This window comes from Scardinius erythrophthalmus (genome assembly GCF_964197995.2).
Source record: "Scardinius erythrophthalmus genome assembly, chromosome: 1".
Classification (NCBI taxonomy): Eukaryota; Metazoa; Chordata; class Actinopteri; order Cypriniformes; family Leuciscidae; genus Scardinius; species Scardinius erythrophthalmus.
This window is the reverse complement of record NC_138221.1, coordinates 15,579,110-15,602,735: the sequence shown is the minus strand read 5'-3', so window position 1 is coordinate 15,602,735 and position 23,626 is coordinate 15,579,110. Positions and strand designations below refer to the sequence as shown.

The window sequence follows — 23,626 nt, the reverse complement described above, 5'->3', positions numbered from 1 at the left end:
AAATCATACATACAAATTGTCAGTATTTGTGTGTTTGAGATATTAAATACACCCAGTATATGTGAAAAATATGATAGAAATTCAAAATATCTGCTTTTTCAACACGTCTCCTCCACCTGCGTGCACGTCGATCAGCTCTGGGGCGCTGGAGAGAGGCGCCCCAGAGAGGTGGGTCTGTGGATCAGTTTAGCCAATTGCTGATTTAAGTTTGACATATTTGACATAAACTGTAGCCAATCAGCGAGCTCAAATCTAGTCAGCTATGGGCGCTTCTGTTTAGCGGCCAAAGCTGCGCGAGCCCGAGCCGAGGCACGCCCATCTCTATCAGACAGCTGTCTATCGGGCTGGCTAGCTGGATGCGTCATGCTAATGCCTTGTTTTGCTTTCCGTGATTACTTTTTAAAACAACAGCGATAGATCCAGCATGGACAGTTACCGGAGCGAGGGACCTGTCTGAGAAAGTAACTACTGTTTTAATTAAATTTCAAATGCAAATGGAAAGTTTGTGCAATTTGTTTTTTTTTTTTTTGTGTAAGAATGCCTCAGCCTTGTAATATGGCATTAAATAATTACTGACTTTTTGACAGAGCACTGGTATCGTGCAGTTTGTGTTAATACTAATAATTATTTGTAATATTATTATTATTCGCTTTACAAAGATATGTAAAGGCAGTGGTTCTCAAACTGGGTTTGTGGTGGTTCTCAAACCGTGAGGTGACAGAAGGTGGTGCGGGAACAAAATGCTGAATTTTGCCGTTCCGTTAATACTACCTCATCTTAAAATACGATTTAAACTGAGCATGCATTTCTCTCAGGTTAAATGCTGTAAATACATGACATCCGATCAAATTACCTCATCTTTTGCGGTCAAAACTGTCTGCATTTAAGCAGCGTGTAGTGGGCTGCTATGACAGGTCTCGTGCAGATTGCTGCCTCGGCAAATCGCGCTATACTGCCATTCTCGACCATGTGCGTTAGCGATTGCAAATGTCACATTGATTTTATACAACAGTTCAACAAACGAAATATTAATATTAAGTGATGTTCATTTTCAACACAGTTGTCAGTATTTTTACAATAAAATAATAGCTCCAAAGCCACAGCAGAACTGCAGCACACAGCAGTGTTTGAGAACGAATCTGCGACTTTGAACGAATCATTAGAGTCAATGATTCAATGATTAATTCATAAATACTACCACTTGCTTCATTTCTGAATGACTCGATGACTCACCACCTACTGGCGGTTTTAATTTAATATTTAAAAGCATCACTTCGTTTTTACCATCATTGCATATTTATCTATTTAACTTTTTTTTAAAGCATTATTTATTTTATAAAGGTATGTGTAAAGGTAAAAATGCACTTGAAAAAATCGATTTAAGGGGGCAAATATTGTCCCTTGGTGTGACGAGTGTGGGTACGCAGAAGGACATTAAGCCTCTTGGGGTACAACTCTAAAAAGTTTGAGAACCACTGGGACTGGGTTAAGGAATAGAACAAAATAAACATCAAACACAATACACAATACACATACCAAGGGCAGAAAGTAGGCCTAATAGCCTACTCCCATGGTTTGAATATGACACAGCCCCACCTAAGATATTTTTCACCAGCCGCCACTGTTTAAAACAGACAAACAAGCAAGCAAACACACAAGCACACCAGCGTCTGGGGTCAGCACTTGCGCATGTGCCCCCGAGTAAAAGAAAAGAAGAAAAAAAGATAGAAATGTTATTGGACATGGACTCCAACATCGCTCTAATGTCAAATATTGAAAACTTCATTAAACTAACTAACCCTAACTCCACAAACAGCATTACCAGCTTCACTTATTACAAACCAGATTTACTTCTGTCATATGTGTACAAAAGTCCTTATTGAGATTAACAGCTTTAGATGTTGATGATTTATTAATAATAATAGTTTGTTTTGATGTCACCATTACGGTTATCATCAGTGTTTGCTTTAGTTGGTCAGTTTGACTCTTGATGTTTTAATGTTAGTTTTTCTCTGGCTGCTGGAACTGTGTGTTATGGCAAAAACAGTAAAAGAAAAATGTGATCAGATGATGTCATCTTCTTGATGATGATGATAACGATATAATCATCATGTTGCGTTCTGATCAGCTGATCTCTTCTAGACTTACAAATGTGTTATTAATTTCATATAATTGATTATAGTAATGTTTCTAAAGGATGACATCCAAAATTTTTGTAATTAAAAAAAAAGTGTATAAAAACACTAAATATTTTGAACTACTGTTTCACTTAGATACACTCAAACCTCAAGAATCATGCATTGCAATAAATACTCCATATTTTCTGATTAAAACACTGGTGGTGGTGATGGGCAAATGAAGCTTTGCTGAAGCACTGAACCACAGTAACAGCGCCCTCGCCTGGAGAAGTGCCAAGGCTGCATCTAAATGATCCCGGCTAGATAGTGAAAAGGAGCCTTTAAGATTTAGTCCCTGGGTGAAATCAGACCGTCACATTATGATCAACAAGTAGCCAGCATACTTGATCACATTTTCTCTTGCTATAATAAACACTTATAGCAGCCAGAGAAAAACTAACATCAAATTGTCAAGGCCAAAGAGCCTAACTAAAGCAAACACTGATCACCATAACGGTGACCAAACCAAACTATTACATTCAAACAAACTTTGACATCTAAACCTCTTTTAAGAGGTTCAGTCCTGTGTCTGCTGGGAAACGTCCCGCTAAAACTTTATAAGAATGTTAGGGGATAATGTTCTATCAATGTTAGGACTAAACATGTTTAAAATGTTTTAGAGAGTGTTATCCTTCCTTTAGGAGAAGATCCTGGTAACAAAAATAAAATGATCTACCGAAACCATTACAAGAACATAACAACATTGATAGAACAACAACATTTCTATCTGGGATGAGCTCATATTGTGGCCACAGAGAGTGCGCTGTGAGTTACACTTTTAGAGTTACACTTTTAGCTCACTTTGACTCACATTGATGACCTTGTGCCCACATGGTGAGATCACTGTGAGATTAAAGTGTTGACTGGGCAAGTAAAGTCATGACAAAATAATGCATTAACAAATAATTTAATAAAATATGATTAAACATGCACTAGGAGAATATTTGTATTCCTTTACACCACCAGTACAAAAAAAAGATGTAGTTCTTTTATTATTTATTTACATCATTAAACATATATAGACTCAAAATAAAGCCCAAACATCCCTGTAAAGACACACGAGGCACATTTACAATCAAATATGGCACGTACACAAGTTAATTGAAGCATATACAATTAAAAAACAAAACAATACAGTTAATTACTGTACATAACTTCCTGGAAAATTCCCAATTTAAAACTCATGCAAACATGACTATAATTATCAATTCGGTTTACCAAAGCAGTCAACATATATTAGATTAAAATGCCAGTATTACTGTATGACAACACGCCGAGAGCACCTATTCATGACAAATAATTAGAACAGTGCAAGATTATTTTGCCATTAATTTAATAGATCTATACTCTAATTAAAAGTGGAAAATAGACTAATAATTACCACTAATAAATTGAATTTGATTTAAACCATTTTCTGATTTTAATTATTCATAAATATTTAGTCATAACTTTTTCCTGGAACTGCAGTATGTAGGGTTTGTTTCTGGTGAGACACTTATTAACACTTATATCGGTGTGTTAGTTGTGTTGCTACGGTAATGCTGGCATTTTACTCTAATATATGTTGACTGCTGAGTCTATGTAATGATGTCAATAAATAATAAAAGAACTACAAATAACCTTTATCTTTTGTTTGTTTGTTTTGTTGTACTGGTGGTGTAAAGGAATACAAATATTATCCTACTGCATGTTTAATCATATTGTATTAAATGATTTGTTAATGCATTATCTTGTCATGACTTTTACTTGAGAGGGCCCTAATCATGATCAAATTCACTGTTAACTACTTCCCAAACTCAGCTCATGATTGATCATAAACTCACTATCAATCACACAACGAGTGTTCAGCTCAGTGAAGTGATGTTGTGTGGTCAGAGAACAGAAGTACAGTATCATCACGACTGTGTCTGGATGGAGAGTGAACTACTGATCCCAGCAAACCTTCCCTGAGTTTTGCTCCTTCCTTTGGGAACTGTTCCACAAATATTCTTTGTGGGTTTTGAATTGTTATTTTGTATTTAGCTGTGCATAAGTCACAGTAGGGTGAGTTTGAAGGAAAGAGAGAAACACAGAACAGATAAAGAGCTTTTAAGGTCAGTTATTAGTGTATTTTCTACGCTTGAAGAGGAGGATCAACTAATCCTGTGCCGTCCAGTAATGTTTATGACAAAGATGAAATCAAAAGTTCAAGCTATGATTATAGTATTTACATTTGTTTCAAACTCAGGGCACTTCGTATTCCGTCTTTAAGGCCTCATCCATATGTGGAAATAAATCCACCAGTTGCCCGCCACAATATGCTCCCACCAGTCCTGAGATCTCTCTCGCACACAATAACTGTAGCAACACGGAAGTGAGTTAAACTGCAATTCATTGACTGGACGCTTGAGGCTGGCTGCAGAAGTGAGTCAAATCTGTATCTCCCCCATGTTAAAATTACCAACTTTACAGCAGAAAAAAACATGTTTACAGCCTGGATCTCTATGTGGCTTTGGTCTATACAGCTAATTTTGCCCTTCATAACAACTGTGAGGGGGGTGAATTTTTTTATAACTCATCCGTTTAGTTAATTAATATTTAAATTTCTGCATTTAAGGGTGTGGCCACTTGAGTGACAGGTGGGTTGTCGCTGATGTCAATGCTTGCTGTTTGTCTGCTGTTACTAGCCGTCACTTCACCTCAGCAAATGTTGCTGCTGAACTTGCTTTCTCTGCAGTGTTCGTGCTTTTTTTTCGGGATTATTTCATACAATTTAATACACCCATTACTTGGGTAACGTTACTTCGCCCACGGCTTTGGATTCCGTCGTTGTCGTCGAGTATCGTTCGAGAGAACAACCAGCACTGTATTTCAGTTGTTTTCCTCTGTGAACATGACTAATGGATGTCTGACAATTTCGTTGCTTTTTGGAGTTTTCAAATTTAAAAACGTCAATAAAGGCTCATTCGTTCTGCTCTCATGGAACAGATGGATTATATGCTTATGTACCGTCAGATGAAATCATGCAGGCGTCGGCGCTTTCTCCTACCATGCAATAAATGCACATCCTTGAATGAGTGCGGATTTTCTAGCGCATTTACTTGAACTTCATGGGCAATGTATCTATGGTTTAACCCATTTGAGAGGCGGCCAAAATCAGAATTTAAAATGGACTGAATAAGCTCTCGACGAACTTGACGAGCGATGCCGCGCTGACGGACCATAGACTATAAAAGAGTGACTGACATAAACACATGTGACATGTATGCACATAAATCACTGTCACACACACTTTCAGAGTAATATTAAGTTACTGCATAATACATTTTCAACTAGCAGAATAGTACAGAATCACGATACACAGTCTCACTTGTAGCCATGTCTTTTAACTATTATAATATTTCGAAGGGCAAAAACAGGAACTTTTAATTGGCTTGACATCATCAAGTGTCACTTTAGCGCGAGGCACTGTGCAGTCGCAGACTTGGTACTGTCAGTAGCATAACGTTATCAAGCATTACCCAGAGCCCATGTTGCAGGTTAACCACCACTGTCGATTAATGGGTACATAAATCACTCACGATATGTATATCATTTTGATGTCCCATGTCCCAAAAATGGCCTTAAAGACCAGTTTTTTACGTTTTTGGTAATAACGTTTTTTTATTACGCAATTCGGTGATGACGTCACGTTGGGGAGAAGTGGAGGAAAGGTAGCCTCAGCCTAGCATTATGGTGCGTTCAAGTCATCTCGTATAGATCGTATTTACGCAGTTGAACGCAATTAAACGCCACCACAATGTCGTAAATACTTAATAATTAAATGCATGGTCCGAGGAGAATGAGTGGAGAGTTGGTGAAGTGTCCTGGTGAGTTGCTATCATTTAGCAACGCAGCAATGAGCACTGGAGCTAACGTTAGTCTAAGAGCAGCAGTGCACAATAACAACACATTTTTTTTTTTTTTTTTACTGTCATTGAATAGCACAGAGTGAAAAATCAACGTTCTCTTACGAGAGTTCTCTCGTACTGCGTTGAAAACGCTACGGGAAAAGTCTCTTTTCACGAAACACTGAAGCAAAAATTATCCTTTAATTTTTCATATATGTAAAACGCGTTGCGGCAGCAGCAGACAGCTGAAGCAAGACGGCTTGTCTGCTCATTGGCTGCTCTGCGGCAACTGCATAAGCCTATCGAGCGCAGGCTGATGCAACATCAGACCAATGAGGGCGCTTCGCGCCCTCCTCGCCACTTCCCGCCGAGACGGGCGTGGCTTACCTCTATAAAAGGAGCTCGAGAAGGCTGATTCACTTGATTTTAATCTCTTCAGCGAAGCGTACGCATCGCTGGATCACGAGGAAGCACGCGTCGTCTGATGCAAGCACTTCAGCGGGACGAGCCCTTGAAGCCGCTGGCCAACGCCGCCTTCTACCGCCGTACCTGCTGCGCTTTCCGACGCCATATCCTTTACATTCTTGTTCTTGTGTTTGTGTGTGTGTGTGTTCGCTTTGCAACACACACCCCTAAAAGAGCTGCGTCTTTTTCAAGATGCCTTCTCATGCAGCGCTCGCGCTCGCTGACGGCGAACGCCTTCACTCCGAGCCAATTGCCTACGGTGACTCTGAGGACTCACCGGGCATCCTTCCGAGGCTGCCCTTCCTGGAAGCGGAGGGCGGGATTAGTTTTTCTTTACGTTACAAGAAAAGCTACCCTGCCTCTGCACGCGTCATTCACCAGCGAAGGAGAAAAGAGTGTTCTTAGTCCCACCGTTGGTCGGTCTGACCTCTTTTCTCTCACATTTCTCAGTTCCCTGTTCGGCGACTGGAAATATTATTGCAGCAAGTGAGTCTGTTACACGCTTGCCTGCCAGCAAACGCTGAAGAATAGATGTTGACGCCGCTTTCAAAGCCTGTATCCCCCTGTGGCTCAGTGGTGGAATTATAGGCTCTCCACGCGGAGGCCGTCGCGAATACCTGTGACAGAAAACCAGCCAATAGGATTGCAACTTGTGCGGAGGCTCTTCCCGAAATACTTGTGACAGAAAAACAGCCAATAGGATTGCAGCTTGTGCATTTACATTTTTTTTTTAATACGAATACCTGTGACAGAAAACAGCCAATAGGATTGCAACTTGTGCGGAGGCTCGTCCCGAAAAACTTGTGACAGAAAACAGCCAATAGGATTAAAGCTTTTACATTGAATTACTTATTTTAAACATTCCCCAAAATACAGGTTTAAAATCTTAACTGAGGCATTATCAAATGCGAGAAGTAGAAAGTATAGAAAATATACTGCTCAAATGAACTGAATATACTTTGATTCACTGATAGAAGACAGAACACAGTGTAGAAAATAATCATCAATATGTTTATTTACATGTAAGAAGGGAAAAAGCATGAGATTAGATATTTCAATCAAAATGAACAGAAACTAAAAATAACAAAATAACCCAAAACTAAAAACTAAAAAACCAAAACCCAAACTAACTATTTACATAGGTACATTTTCATATTTACATCTATTCAGAATATATTTGCATCTATACAGAAGCCTATAAAACCTATAAACCTACAGAACATATACATATCTACAATAAATTATTTATAAGTATAAACATGTGAATTATTTCTTCCTTTCATCCACCCATCTCTGCCTCTCTGTCTCATAGTAAGGAGACTGCTGAAATTCATTCCAGGTCATCTCCTTGGCCATGCCCTTATCTCTGTATAGAGAGTACACTTTAGATGGGCAGTAGATGTATTTCCCTGCCACTCCAGGGAAGCCTGTATGGATGTGTGGGCTGTTTGGCCCCTGTTTCAGGTCCATGTGGCAGAATCTGCACCGGCGGCCTGTTTGCTGGGAGTCTGGCCTTTTCCTCTTTTTCTCCGTCTTCTCCTCCACCCGTTTTTTGGTGGCCTCCAGCTCCCTCTGGAAGAATTCTGTTTGTGCAAATTCTCCAAAAGGCATTTTGGGGTTAGAGAGTCCCTCAGCAGCATAACTTTGATGCACCTTCTTTGAACAATAGAAGTAGCGCACAGGCCCTTGTTGGTGGAAAAAGTGGATGGAGGATCCATCAGTCTCATATCGAGACTTGGGCTGTCCACAAGCAAGACACGTCTTTGTCTGCCTTTTCTTCTGCTCTGGCTGATGCTGTTGCTGCTGCCTCTCCAAGATGCTCTCCACAATCTTCTCAATGGAGTCTTGTATCAGAGGTGTGGACAGGGCAGGTGCAGGTGGGTTCACAATAGCCGGCTCCATGGTGACCACAGGAACACTAGCAGTCTCACTCCCCTTTGTTAATGAGTGCCACAGCTGCTGAGTCTCCAGAAGTTTTTCCTGGCTTGTGTTCAAAGAAGAGCTGGTGTTGAGGAGTTTTGCCAGGTGCTTCACATAGCGGGATATGTGCAGCTTGGTTGTGGGGTGCATTAAGCTATTGGGATCTGTGGCAGACTGATGGACCATTTCAGCATAGTCTCGATCCACAAGCTTCAGAATGTCCTTTTCCCCATGGTACTTCTGCAGCAAGCTGTCGATAGCTTCTTTCATGGTTGGCGTCCAGCGTGTGTGGTCCAACACAAAAACCCGTCCGCCCGTCTTTATGGGTCCTGTGCGAGCGCTCCTCGGCGAGGACCTCAGCGGGAGGGGCATGGCATGTGAGATTTCTGGAACACAATAAAGCAATGACAGTTCATCAGATGATCATGATGTTACATTAAAACAATGCACAAATGTATGTCTAAAAAGATTATGTCAACTTACCCATCGCCACTGGAGGTGCCTGGTCGTCTTCTGATAGCATCTCCTGCTTTAGCAGTGTACCAGCAGAGAGCGAATGACCGATGGATGGTGCCGGTCTAGGGGACGCCGTGCCAGAAATCGGTATCCAGCAGGAGGAGGGTGCAGCATCTGGAGTCTGGGCTTGGGCAGGACCACGTGTCTGCACAGGAGGCAGAGGCACAAGAGCAGCTGGTTCGTCTCTCTTTTGGGTTCGGTGTTTGTCCCAATCCAGAGGAACTGGACGGCAGCCTGGCTCTGTGTACTCTAGGCCAAACCTCTCTCCGGTGTCTCTGTCAGAGAGATGAAGTGCTTGGTACTTCTCCTGCCCAGTCACTCTCTTGGAGGCAGAATTTAACTCCACTATTAGAGCTGGGTCAAACACATCAGGGAGGATGACACCTGGCTGCTTAAGGTCCACCAGCCGTTGGTAGTTCCACCGTGCCACCCCTGTCATGCCCTGGGCCTGGAACAATTCAGTGGAGACATGAGTCCCAGTGATCCACTGGGCCTGGTGGAAGTGGTACCCCTCCTGCTGTGACGTACCTCTGACTGGGATCCAGATGGGGACTTTGGCGCCTTCACCGGGTATGTGGTTTAGCTGAAGAGTTCCACCATACCGGTACATTATGCCCTCAGAGAGTTCAGGGTCACTAAGGCAACCGCGGAGAATGTGAACTCTCTGTATGCGCCAAGTTTTCAGCATGGATGGCTTGAAGAGAGGGACACTGTTGGGGTCCATGGCCTGGTGCAGATGCTTCAGGACTTTCTCCACTCTGTCCAGCAGCTCTGTGGGTTGTGGTATTTTGGTCCTGCAGTGCTCCCGTATGTGCTGTTTGGTGGGATTGGCTGGATGGATACCACAGAACCTATAGGCATCCTGGAGCCTCTTTAGATCCTCCTGATCCACCACAGAGAAGGCTGCGGAGAGGAGCTGGCAGAATGTGCTGAACAGAGGGTGATGCTCAGAGGTGCACTCCCGTGAAAAACGCCTCAGGCAGTGGAACAAGTCCAGCTTCACCACAATGTTGTGATTGAAATGTGCCCGTGAGGCACAGCTGTTCTCCAGCGGTCCAGAGGTGGCCCCAGCAACAATGGAAGGGGTAGTCTTCCAGGCATCCCAGTGTAGATGTTCACCAGGGATGCAGTCTGGGATCTTGAATGGAGCACAGCAATCCCTAAATGCAATGCACAAAGATGTAGATCAATTTAGATTTTTTAAAAAGAAACAGAATTTGTTACTGTCAAAAAAAAAAAAAAAATGATGTTTGTCATTAATGTTAATCTAAGAACAAATCAAAAACTCACTGCTCTTGACTGAATAATGTTTGTAGCTTTAAGAAGGATTAATGTATATTTCATTTATAATTTATGCAGTGAAGGCTGTGAAGTTTTTGATAACTTTATTCAATTTCTGTATATATCCTACTTGATATACCTACCTAAAAATCTTAAAGCACTGTTTGAAAGGTTAGATGAGTCAAAAACTATGAAAACAATAACTTTTTGTGCATTTTGACAGGACAAGTAAAAATCTGAACTGGTCTGACTGGGCCAATAGAAAAAAAAAATTATATTGAAGGTGTATTGAAGGCACAGGTAAATGTGGTATTTAATATAATGGGTTTATGTGAAGATTGTTTTAAGTTCACTTAAATTAAAAGTTGTTATATTATTTAAAGCCTTAAAAATATTTTAAAATTATCGCTTTCAATTATACTGTAATGCTGAATGCATATAATTAATGGCTAAAATTTGGAAAAAATTATCAATTTCATCAAGACACCAGTAGCGGTATTGGTGCCATCTTTCATAAAAAGATGCCAATAAACAAATATTTAAAATATAAACAACTGTCTCTATGTTGTTTCTACGTTTATTTGGGGAGTATATGTACAATTATTACAATATAAATATTAGTTTTTATTAATCGCAATTATATTAATCACAATTAATTACAAAACATTTTTTTGTTTTTATCGATTGACAGCACTAGTTATTAGACATGACATTGGCTGTTTGAATGTTAGTGGTAAGAGAAAAGATGGCAGTTCTCACCTGTCCATCCAGTGGAAGCCTGCCTTTTCCACTCCAGCATCGCTGTACCTCTTGGCCATTCCCTGGTACATCGGCTCCAAGGACCTCTCAGTTTCAGACTGAACCATCACCCAGGAAACAATCAGCCAGTTCTCATTCATGATGGCATAACTGGACATGACACCAGATGCCAGCGTTACTTTTCTTGCAACTTTCCTGGTGTGGTCTGACCTGAGGACCTGCCCAAAAGTGCCCTGGAGTAGTTTGGTCATGGCTGGCTGTTGACGTCTGAACTCATCTAGTAGGCAGTCGGTCAGGTAGAAGCTGGACACGGAGACTCCATACCACCCATCTTGGTCGTCATAATGCCCGAAAGCACGTGGCGTGTTCTCCTTCCTCAGAAACTGCCCAATGGTCCTCTGTCCATGCATGCCGGCCTCAGCATCCCTGACGCTTTCTATGGCATGCAGGTATGCCAGGTGAGCTCGCTCATACTTGAGGTGCATGAGCTCATTCACCTGGTTTGCCATATCGGTTGGTGACTTGCCAGTGCGCCTCAGCTCATCCATCACAGTCTTGCAGATGGCCTTCTTGTAGGTCAGGAATGCGGGCAGAAGGTTGGTAAACCGCTTAGGCAGCTTCTCAAGCCATCGTGGATTGTCAGCAAACCAGTTCCTCCGACAGGCCTTGCAGCAGAGACGTGAGGACAAGATGTAATACTGGCCACTGGTGCCAACAATCACTCGGGGCCTGCCCACACCTGCAGAGACCACCTGTGGATGAGGACATCCATGCAGACATGGAAGGAGGTAATTGTTCCTCAACCTGACCATGATGTGACTCTCGGGCTTCCAGATGAAAAATGGGTGGAGCTGGAAGAAGTTGGGAGATGGGAGCGCAGCCACCGTATCGACAAGCTCAGGTTGTGGAGGAAGACGCCACAGTGAAATTGTGTTCCCTGGGTTACGCACTGAGCGAGACCCAGGCCACAGCCCGAGATCCTGAAGCTCTATCCTCATCCACAGCTTCTGGTGTTGAGAACAGCTCCAGTTACTCATGTCGTGGTCATGCCCAGGCAAGAGAACAGGAACAGGAACAGGAATGGGTGGCTGAGCTGAGGGAACTAGGATTTAAAAAGAAAAATGGATAGGGCAAAAAGAATGTAATGCAACTCATTATTATTATAGATTGCATAGTGTGAAAAACAAAATGATTAAAGCAGAGTTAAACATCTTAGTGTCAGGAGTTCACAAAATGCAAGGGTTAACTACATGCTGTTCATTCTTACCATCTTCGCCACTATCCTTAAAGACAAGCGCTTTGCGTGCAGAGGTGCCAGCAGCACTTGTGCGGGGTCCTAAAAAGAAGTGCAGACTTTATGTTTTGCATTTGTACAGGCTATTAGCATCATGATGTGATGAACAAATTTTGGTTGTGTTTGTGAAAATGATACAGCGTTAGATCTGCTATGCATTAAGCAGATGTGTAATTGAGTATCAGTCCTACACTAAAATGGAAACATACCTAGAGTTGACTTAGGCATCTCTGCTGTTGTCTCCTTTACAAGGAATGTCAGCTCTGCTGGAAGGGGCACAGGGGTTTTCCTCTTCAGGCCTGGAGAGGCTGGAGCTACATTAACGTAAATATACCAATTATTATTTTTATGTAACCAAAATTAACTAAACATTTGACTACATTAACTTGATTACATTGTTTTTACCATCAACTGGTGATGCTTGCAGTTCAGAAGTTGTATCAGGATTTGGTTTGGACAGTGCCTCAGATAAAACTATAACAGAGAAAAATCATCAGTCATTTTAGAATTCACAATATATGCTGTTGGTGTTGGTGTTAGTAAGAACTCAATGAACAAGCATGCATTCAAGTGTTAGTACCCAACGCTACTTAATTTGTTTTTAATACATCATGAATGGAAAGCAAAAAGTGCATATTTACCCTCCTTGCGGTTGGAATCAGTTCATCGTGGTAGGATCAATTCATAGTCCTTAGGACAGTTAGTATAACGAACCATATTGTTAAAGGAACATGGCCGGAACATGGCCAGAACACAAACAATATAACAAGTTAAGTCAAGATTCAGTTTTGGAGGGCATTTCATCATGTAAAAGAATCGTACTCCAGCCCTGAAACCTTTTATGTAAACACCTTTCTTTGCTCCTGGTGACACTCTGGGTATGACAGCTGCTGCTACTGCTGCTGGCACAGCAACTGGTTACACATAAACACAGAGAAATAAAAGTGGAAGACAGCAGATACAAAATAGACCATAGGTCATCATCAATTCTGACATTTGGTCAGTGTAATAACAGTGTACTTACAGCTCTGCACTTGTAGCTTAGAAGGTGAGATGCCTAACATCGCCCTCTCCAGCTCTTCATCGTCATCCATCACTGTGGCACAGACAATAATTTGTTTTCCAAATTTAGGATGAATTAGAAGCATTTTTCACATGTACATTTATATTTTTAATTTTGGATGTATACAAGAAATATTTTAAAGTCTATTTCTGGTCATACATGAATAGTAATTTTCATATAAAAAAATTTGAACAAAAATGTTAATAAGATAACCTACCCAGGGGTTTAGCTGGGGCCCTTGAGGCATGCTCAGCAGATGTCGAATCAGTGGCAGATTCCTGCCTCTTCCTCAGGTACTGCTGCAACTTGCACATGCGTGTCCCTGGGACACAGCTCTTCCCCAAGATGAAGTCTGCATAGCCATCAGCTCTGCCATCCCATATCTCCTTCCAGGTGCTCTTGGCCCGGGAACCAAAGCCAACCAGCTGGTCATCTTCCGACGAGGCTGCCGCAACACCCACTCCACTGGCCTCATAGGCAAGAAGAGACTGGATCTCTCCAAAACTAAGAGCATAATTTATAAATGACTGTAGGCTGTCCTTGCCATGCCCCTCAGACATGCAGATGCCTGTTGCCTCCTCCTTCTGGAGGTTCTTGATGAGATACATAGTGTACCCTACATCATTCTCTAAAAGCCACCTGAAAGACTTCCCTTTATATTTGCCAAACTGCAGGATGTAGTCTCCCAGCACCTCCGTCCTGTCTGAGGCATCCCCTCCTCTCTGACGGACCACAATCAGAGCATTCTGCCGCACAAGGTCCTCCCTCATGGCCACAGACTTGTCCTGCTGAGTGGGTTCGTCCTTAATCCGCCTAGCTTCTTTAGACGGCTCCTGGAGGAGAAATCCGAGAGGTCCCTTGCGGAACACAACACATATTCTCCCTGGGAAGAACATCATTTTCTTCTGCATCTTGATCTACCTTGAAAGAATAATATAATTTTAGGTTTAATTTACACATTTCTCAATACTTAGGTCACTTTTGCAAAACTCTTAACACAGTGAGCACAACAGAAATCTATGTGGGCTCAACTGTGGATCATTTAAAATTACAAATATTGAGAAATGGATCACACAAGGGCTTGTTCAATCTTTGATCTCTGAACTTCAGTCACATGCTGTAGTTCAAAAGGTCAAGAAGACAATACCTTTTCATACATTAAAAAAATATATTTTAATGTTCTTAATGACATTCAAAAAAGTATTAATGGTTCAGTCTGAGATGGTAATAACTTGGTAGTCAAGATTTTGGTTAGTAGTCAGACAGACAGTAGGCCTATCTGTAGGCGAATTATCAACACATTTAAATGCTATATATAGCTTATTTGACATCACAATATGAAAACCATTCACATAAATCTAAAAAACTATCATGTCCATTCATTATTTAGCTCGTATTCAACACCATATAAAACGAGCGTTGCTGAGGTAACCCATCAACACAACATTGTCAGAAAAGGACTGACAAGATTATTTAACGTCATGACAGGAAAACTATACACATGAATAATTAAAACGATCATGTTAATTAACGTTAATTATTCGGCACTTCATTTCATAACACGTCATCTCTTTACCAAGCAACCGATGCTAGCTACAGTAACAGTTAACGTTATATGACTGTACATTAAAACTTTAGTTTTAAATTATTCTCAAACAACGTATCTTACCTTTGATAAATGAAAAAGAAGTCTGAATGATGGTGAGTCGATGTCTCCACAGAAGTTTGTCAAGAATGATGATAGTGAGTCGATGTCTCCACAGAAGTGTGTCTAGAATAAAAGTTTTCAAAACATCGCGCGTCTGTAAAAACTCGGAACAGCGCCAAAAGTCGTAGTGGACAAAAATATATTACATCCGTAGTGGTTTAGCACTACCATTGAGAATGCATGGGAAACGGTTTAGGGCCGTTTAGCTAAACAATTCTCGGGTCCGCCGCGGGAGACCGGGGTTCGGATCCCGGTCTAGCGGCATATATATTTATGCCGCCAATGCTTTGCTCTGTAAGTCCCCTGAAGGCGACTGCAGAGATGCATTTTGCAGCCAGTGAGCGCGTAGTACCCGCTTGCCTGCAACCGAACACCGTTTCTACGGTTCCCGCGCGTCACTGGCGAAAGGAGAATGGAGTGTTTTCAGCCCCGCTGAAACTGGGCGATTTCCACTCTTCTCACATTCTGGCATTTTGCAGGCGTCTGAAAATGCAAATCACTCTGTCTGTTCCCCGAGAGGCAACTGCAGACGTGTTTTTTGCTGCCCACGAGCACGTGGCACAGGCCTGCAAGCAAACGCCAGTGTGGATAATACTCGCGCTGACTTTGTCTATATATCTTCACTGTTTGTCCAGTGGTAGATTCTTAGACTTGTGTGCGGGCGATCGGAGGTTTGAACCCCAGGCCGGCCGGCAGAAAATATTTATGCCGCCGAATGCAAATCACTCTGTTTGTTCCCCGAGAGGCAACTGCAGACGTGTTTTTTGCTGGCCACGAGCACGTGGTACACGCCTGCAAGCAAACGCCAGTGTGGATAATACTCGCGCTGACTTTGTCTATGTATCTTCACTGTGGTCCAGTGGTAGATTCTTAGACTTGCGCGCGGGCTATCGGAGGTTTGAACCCCAGGCCGGCCGGCAGAAAATATTTATGCCGCCGAATGCAAATCACTCTGTTTATTCCCCGAGAGGCAACTGCAGACGTGTTTTTTGCTGCCCACAAGCACGTGGTACATGCCTGACAAGCAAACGCCAGTGCGGATAATACTCGCGCTGACTTTGTCAATGTATCTTCACTGTGGTCCAGTGGTAGATTCTTAGACTTGCGCGCGGGGGATCGGAGGTTCGAACCCCAGGTCGGCCGGCAGAAATTATTTATGCCGCCGAATGCAAATCACTCTGTTTGTTCCCCGAGAAGCAACTGCAGACGTGTTTTTTGCTGCCCACGAGCACGGCCGATGATGCTATATGTGTAGAGAAGATGCCCACTGCTAGTGCCCATCCCTACACATTAGCACAGCCCTTCACACAGGGCCCACGCTCATATATTCGACTCGGGTCGATCACGCACGCAACATAGTGAACGTGCCCACTGCCTAGTGCCCACAAACACTATGTTCTGCATGCCTTGTGGTTTCTGTAAAGACGAAACCTGTGTGCATTCACTCTGCTCAGACAGACAGTGCACTCATTGCAGTAACTGTGCCCGCTCTCCCGCGCCCACACTTACTCACGGTATTTCTGGTGTCCCGGCCACGGCCGATGGTGCTATAAATGTAGTGTCGATGCCCACTTCTCAGTGCCCATCCCTACACACAAGCACAGCCCTGCACTTAGGGCTCGCGCAAATAAAATCGACTCAGGTCGATTGTGCTCCCCACATAGTAAAAGTGCCCACTACTCAGTGCCCACGAACACTATGTCTATCAGATCACAGGCTCTCTGTAAAAACGAGACCTGTGAGCGCGCGCCCGCTCACAGCCCACATCTACTCGCACACATGAGTCCCATGGGACTCGCGCAGCCCCCCCTCACTCAGCCAAACACTGTTGTAAGGTCAAGGGCGAGCGCTCCGCCCGCTGTATTAAGCGCGCCCCCCGCCTCAAATGCCGCAGGCATAACGCCTATGTTTGTGAGCCCCATAGCACCTCTGTCGCATGGCGAACAGAGCGCGCTCTGTATCCGGCCCTTAGCCAACCATGCAGATGCATGGGCAGCGCTTCCAGGGGTTTCGGACTGGGTCTTAGGCATTATAAAGAGAGGCTTCTCGCTACAGTTTTGTCGACGCCCTCCGCGCTTGACAGCGCGCGTCGAAACTTCGGTTCCGCTGAATGTAGCACACCTACTTCGCGCCGAAATATCAAAACTGATAAGCAAAGGGGCGATAGAGCTTGTTCCCCGAGTTCAAAGCGAACAGGGGATATACAGCAGATACTTTCTAGTCCCCAAAAAGGACGGCGGTATCAGACCCATTCTGGATCTAAGACGACTGAACAGAGTATTAGTGAAACGCCGTTTCAAAATGCTCACAACCAGCAAAATTCTCGCGCATGTTCGCCGAGAAGACTGGTTCATGTCGATAGATCTGAAGGACGCGTATTTTCAAATACAGATAGCGTCACATCACAGGCGATTCTTGAGATTCGCCTTCGAGGGTCAGACATACCAGTATACAGTCCTGCCTTTCAGCTTGTCCCTGGCACCTCGTACATTTACGAAATGCATGGACGCAGCGCTCGCCCCTCTCAGACTCAGAGGCATGCGAGTGCTGAACTATTTGGACGACTGGTTGATCCTAGCCCAATCACGATCTCAGCTCATAGAGCACAGAGCCATTTTACTCGATCACCTCGAGAATCTTGGTATCACGGTCAATTGGGCGAAGAGTTCACTGAACCCCAGCCAAACGATTCCGTTTCTGGGTATAGTTCTGGACTCACAGTCTATGACAGCGCGGCTGTCGCCACAGCGCGTGCTGAACTTTCGCCCCGCTCAGAAAATTTCAAAGGATGCTGGGTCTCATGGCCTCAGCATCGTCAGTTCTCCGGCTGGGCTTGCTCCGCATGTGCCCGCTGCAGTTCTGGTTGAAAGCGCGGGTTCCGCGCAGAGCGTGGGTGTCCGGTCATTTACGCCTCAAGGTCGATCAGGACTGTGTCACAGCCCTGGTGCCTTGGATGGCGAACGACTGGTACCAATCAGGTGTAAGCCTGGGGACTTCCTCGAGGGTGAGGATGGTGTCTACGGACGCATCCACCTCGGGATGGGGAACGCTGCTCGATGGCAGACCGTCCTTCGGCCTATGGTCGGAACGGGAAAAGCTCCAACACATAAACTGCCTAGAAATGCTGGCAGTGCACAACGCGCTGACGCGTTTTTGTCCCCACATCAAGGACCAACACGTCATAGTCCGTTCGGACAACATGGCAGTGGTGTCCTACATAAATCGCCAGGGCGGTCTGAATTCCATACCCCTGTACAGGCTGGCGAAACGCCTCCTGCTATGGGCTCAGCACAACCTGCGCTCGCTGAGAGCAGTACATGTGCCCGGGCTGCTGAATGTGGGTCCAGACTGTCCAGGAACAACGTTCCTACGGGCGAATGGTCTCTACACCCACAAATAGTCCGGCTGTTGTGGGAGAGATTCGGCAAAGCGGAGGTGGACCTATTCGTGTCCCGCGAAAACGCTCACTGCCCCGCATTCTTTTCAAAGACCGACGGCGCGCTGTCCCAAAAGTGGCCGCGCTGCCCGCTATACGCTTTTCCCCCCGTCTCCCTCCTGCCTCAGGTGTTGGAACGGGTCAGGAAAACGAAATGCCCAGTGCTGCTTGTAGCACCGTTCTGGAAGAAACAGGCATGGTTCCCAGTTCTGATGCAGTTAGCAGACATCGCTCCATGGCCAGTGCCGTTGAGGAGAGATCTCCTCTCGCAGGCCAGGGGCTCGATCTGGCACCCACACCCGGAACTATGGTCCCTTCATGTGTGGGCGCTCAACGGATACCCGTTGGTCTCGCAGAGGGAGTCATGAATACCATCACGGAGGCTAGAGCGCCGTCGACCAGGCGACTCAATGCTTCAAAGTGGTCGGTTTTCTCCGGCTGGTGTACAGCTCGGAGCCTTTCACCCCTCGAATGTGAGGTAACGGAGGTTCTCTCCTTCCTACAAGAGCTGTTGGATAAGGGCAGATCCCCTTCCACGCTCAAAGTGTATGTGGCGGCTATTTCAACGTTCTCCGGTTCAACGCTGGGTCAGTCACTAGGAAGGAATGATTTAGTCATCCGCTTCCTCAGGGGAGCTAGGAGACTGAATCCACCCAGACCTCCATCAGTCCCTATGTGGGACCTTTCTACGGTCCTGGCGGCCATGAAAGGTGCCCCTTTCGAGCCTATCCAGTCAATCAGCCTCAAACATTTGTCTTTCAAACAGTGTTTTTGATGGCTCTCGCTTCAGTGAAGCGCATAGGCGATCTGCACGCGCTCTCCGTGAGCCCGACATGCTTGGAGTTTGGTCCTAATGACTCTAAAGTCATACTCAAACCTAAGCACGGCTATGTGCCGAAATCCCTCAACACGCCTTTTCGGGCTCAGGTCATTTCCCTGGCTGCCCTGCCGGCGTCGAGTGAGGAAGGAGACTCGAGTTTTCTTTGCCCTGTTAGGGCTTTAAGAACTTATATGTCCCGCTCTGCTGCCTTTAGACAGACAGAGCAGCTCTTTGTCTCGTTCAGCGGACGTTCCAAAGGAACGGCTGTTTCGAAACAAAGTCTATCCAGATGGATAGTTGACGCCATAGTGCTGGCTTATACTGCCAAGGGCATTCAATGCCCGTTGGGAGTCAGAGCGCACTCTACGAGAGGCGTTGCCTCCTCGTGGGCTTGGTCCAGCGGGATTTCCTTACAGGATATATGTACGGCGGCAGGCTGGGCCTCTCCGTCTACATTTATCAGGTTTTATAACCTAGAGGTTCCCGCCTTACAGGCTAAGCTTTTGTCGGTGTAATCTAATTACAGGCGCAATGCGCTACCGACTATACTGGGCAGAACTGTGTAAGACCCACGTTTTCCCACATTAGTGCAGGCTCCGTACCCTGGCTATGTGATGTCATATTCGCGTCTGTGGACATGTCTATATAAGGACGGAGGAAACCCCTCCTGTCTTTAGCCTCTCCCTGTGAGGTCATGTTAAGCCTGCGGACGCTACAATATAGGGAATTAAGGCTTCTCCCCCTTATTCCCTGACTCTGTGTGAGTCTATCTGGTGACTATGCACTGTATGCCTGAAATAGCTTCCGGTGATCAGTGTTCTTATCCCAGCACGCATGGCGTTTTGCAAGGGGTTCCCGTAGCGTTTTGATAAACGCAGTACGAGAGAACTCTCGTAAGAGAACGTACTCGGTTACTAACGTAACCTCGGTTCTCTCTAGAAGAGGGAACGAGTACTGCGTTCCCTTGCCGTGCGTATTGGTTCACTCTGGTTCGCTTCGGCGATCAAAATCAAGTGAATCAGCCTTCTCGAGCTCCTTTTATAGAGGTAAGCCACGCCCGTCTCGGCGGGAAGTGGCGAGGAGGGCGCAAAGCACCCTCATTGGTCTGATGTTGCATCAGCCTGCGCTCGATAGGCTTATGCAGTTGCCGCAGAGAAGCCAATGAGCAGACAAGCCGTCTTGCTTCAGCTGTCTGCTGCTGCCGCAACGCGTTTTACATATATGAAAAATTAAAGGATAATTTTTGCTTCAGTGTTTCGTGAAAAGAGACTTTTCCCGTAGCGTTTTCAACGCAGTACTCGTTCCCTCTTCTAGAGAGAACCGAGGTTACGTTAGTAACCGAGTACATTTTCTTTATATCTAGTGGCAGTGATCATGACGTTAGTTCAGATAAGTACCGGTAACCTTTGTCATAGTGTCGTAGTACTGGTAAACTTTGTCTTTGTCATCTAGAAATAGAAGGCATCATGCTAGCTATATGGCCGTTTCTAAGCGTTTATCTTCCTCCGGTGAAAATGTTCTTGCAAACGTAGCCGCCGCGTGTCTGTCGCTGTGTTTGGCAGGTGCTTGTGTGAGTGGTGCTTTGTGGCACAGTCTATGGAGTGGTGCCGTCCCATGGAAACTGCGTTAGAAAGCATGTGCTAGTGAGTGAGTGCGTTTTGGTCGCTGGTCGAGGAGCTCACCCCACGACCAGATGTGACGTGCCTCACTCAGCATCCAGAGTTTTTACACCAGCACAAACACAGTAGTTCACCACTGTCAATCTACCTATATATTTCTATATATTTATCTATATCTATAATTTGCGCTATCTGAATACACTCGTCTGCTACTCGTCTCTCTAGTCACTCTCAATGCTCTCAAGGCAGGCTTTGGTAAATTCTCTCCCCAACGTGACGTAATGCAATGCATTGTGGGGGAAAGGAGAATCGTTGCAAACCGCTGTAAGAGTACCTACTTTTTCGTATTATATTCCGCTTTGTGATACCCAACAACATAAAATACAATGGATAACAGTTTAAATGTTTATTACCAACAAGTAAATTGCACAAATTCATTGAAAAATTAACCCTGCAACACGGCCTTTAACAGCCTGAGCTAACTCAATCACTTCGAGCTATTTGGGTGTGATTTCTCAGCCTCTTTGCCCATTTTCTGTTAACCCGGGAGTGACGCGAGGACAAGATGGCGACGGCCGGCTCCGCCCACTTTAGGCTTCAAAAATGCTCTTCAGAAACCTACGGGTGACGTCACGGACACTTAGTGATGGCAAAATGAGGCTTCCTGAACCACTGAGACCTCAGCAGGCCATTGCTTCAGCTAAAGGTTCATTACTCGAAGCTTCATTCAGCATTGCTCACTAGTGACACCTAGCTACTGTGCAAAGAAATAGCAGACAAATTAATTCATTCTAAATCAGTGTCAAGCCCTCACTCCCTCCCTCCCTCCCTCCCTCCCTAATTTTATAAAAAATATTTTTTATATAAAAAAAAAAATATTTTATAAAAATACTTTTATAAATAAAAATATTTATTTGTAATGTAAATATACAAATAAATATTTATATTTATTTGTATATTTATATTTAAATGTACATTTTATAAAAAATATTTTTTATATAAAAAATTTTTATTTATTTATTTTGAACTCACTGTTGATGTCTGTAACCTTTCATTTGCAATAATAAAAAGACATGATCAGACATTTGTCCATTAATGTGTATAATATAAAATATGTATATTTCTCTGTCTGAATTTACTTGTCCAGAGTCACACACCCAGTTAATTAATTATTCATAAATTGTTTGGATATGGACAGTATGAACAACAACAGTGACACTGTTGAGTGCCGTGCTTATGTTAGAGGGAGTGTAATAAAGTAGGCCTACATTTATTAATTTAACAGATTATAGATAACAGATTAAAGTAAACTGCAACAGAATAGTCCGGAAGGAAGGAAAATAAAAATAGATTTTTTATTGAGAAACAGAATTATTTCAAGTGTGTTGGGGTTTAGATGATTCCTCTTCTTGGACAAAATCTCTCTAGCCTGGGAAAAGATCCTTTCACAAGGAACAGAGGATGCAGGGGAACGTAAAAATGGCAGTGGTACAAATGAGGACACTGATGCTTCAGTTGAGCCCAGACAGGTGAGGATTCCCTCTTTCTTGCTGGCTCCATTACCAGGAAAAAGGAAGAGTCACAAAAAGCAAACAAATCCAAAAGGGCAATCCAAATCAAAAAGCAGTCCAGCCCAGTTCCAAAAATCCAGAGCAATCCAAATAATCGTATCTAATTAATATGTGACCCTGGACCACAAAACCAGTCTTATGGGTAATTTTTTTAAATTTGAGATTTATACATCATCTGAAAGCTGAATACATAATATTTCCATTGATGTATGGTTTGTTAGGATAGGACAATATTTGGCCGAGATACAACTATTTGAAAATCTGGAATCTGAGGGTACAGAAAAATCGAAATATTGAGAAAATCACCTTTAAAGTTGTCCATTTCTATTGGCGATAGTGCTGCATCCATTCACAAAAATAAATGTTTTATATATTTTAGGTGGGAAATTTACAAAATATCTTCATGGAACATGATCTTTACTTAATATCCTAATGATTTTTGGCATAAAAGAAAAATCTATAATTCTGACCCATACAATGTTTTGTTGGCTATTGCCACAGATATACCTGTGCAACATAAGACTGGTTTTGTGATCCAGGCAGGGTCACATATAACAAGACTATAATATAGGCCTACTATAATAATAATGTCAGAAATCAATCAAGTCCGTTTCAGTCCACCACTCAAAGATCACTCTCTCCAGAATATTAATTCCACACACCTGTTCATCATCAATTACCTCATCAACCAACCTATAAAACCCTCACAATGGTATCAGTCTTTGTCAAGTCTCCAACAGGAACAGTTCACATGCCTTTGTCTTTGCTGCCGCTGATTCTTTCAGACTCCAAGATGTAATGTATACTTACCTGACATACTAACCTCCGTATCCTGTTGTTCCGTCTTCAGAATCCTTGCCCGAATCCATGCTGTCAGAGATCCTATGCTCCTTCAAGAGTTCCTGTGTATGTCCTCCAAATCCGCTTACTGCTATCTGCATCTGAAAGAGAAGAGACAAAGTTATTGAACAAGTGACTACTTGACATCAGCTCATCTAAAGTGAACTTGCTTACCTGCTGTCTGCCGCACTTCGACTCATCACGAAATCTGCACTTGATTTGAATATATACTCACCTTGCACTCTGATCATCTGTGAATAAAACTTCACTTATACCACTTACCTCTGA

General features: G+C 43.7%; 1 protein-coding gene across 1 annotated transcript; it reads right to left on the bottom strand.

Annotated features, from left to right (window-relative positions):
- Positions 1–7,502: 7,502 nt before the first annotated feature.
- On the bottom strand, positions 7,503–12,083 carry LOC308686975 (uncharacterized protein). Its single transcript, XM_081359125.1, has 3 exons — positions 10,988–12,083; positions 8,915–10,107; positions 7,503–8,817 (listed from the first exon to the last, which is right to left on the bottom strand). Exons 1-3 carry the CDS (start codon positions 12,022–12,024, stop codon positions 7,778–7,780), a joined length of 3,270 nt encoding a protein of 1,089 aa, XP_081215251.1. The 5' UTR covers positions 12,025–12,083; the 3' UTR covers positions 7,503–7,777.
- Positions 12,084–23,626: the final 11,543 nt, after the last annotated feature.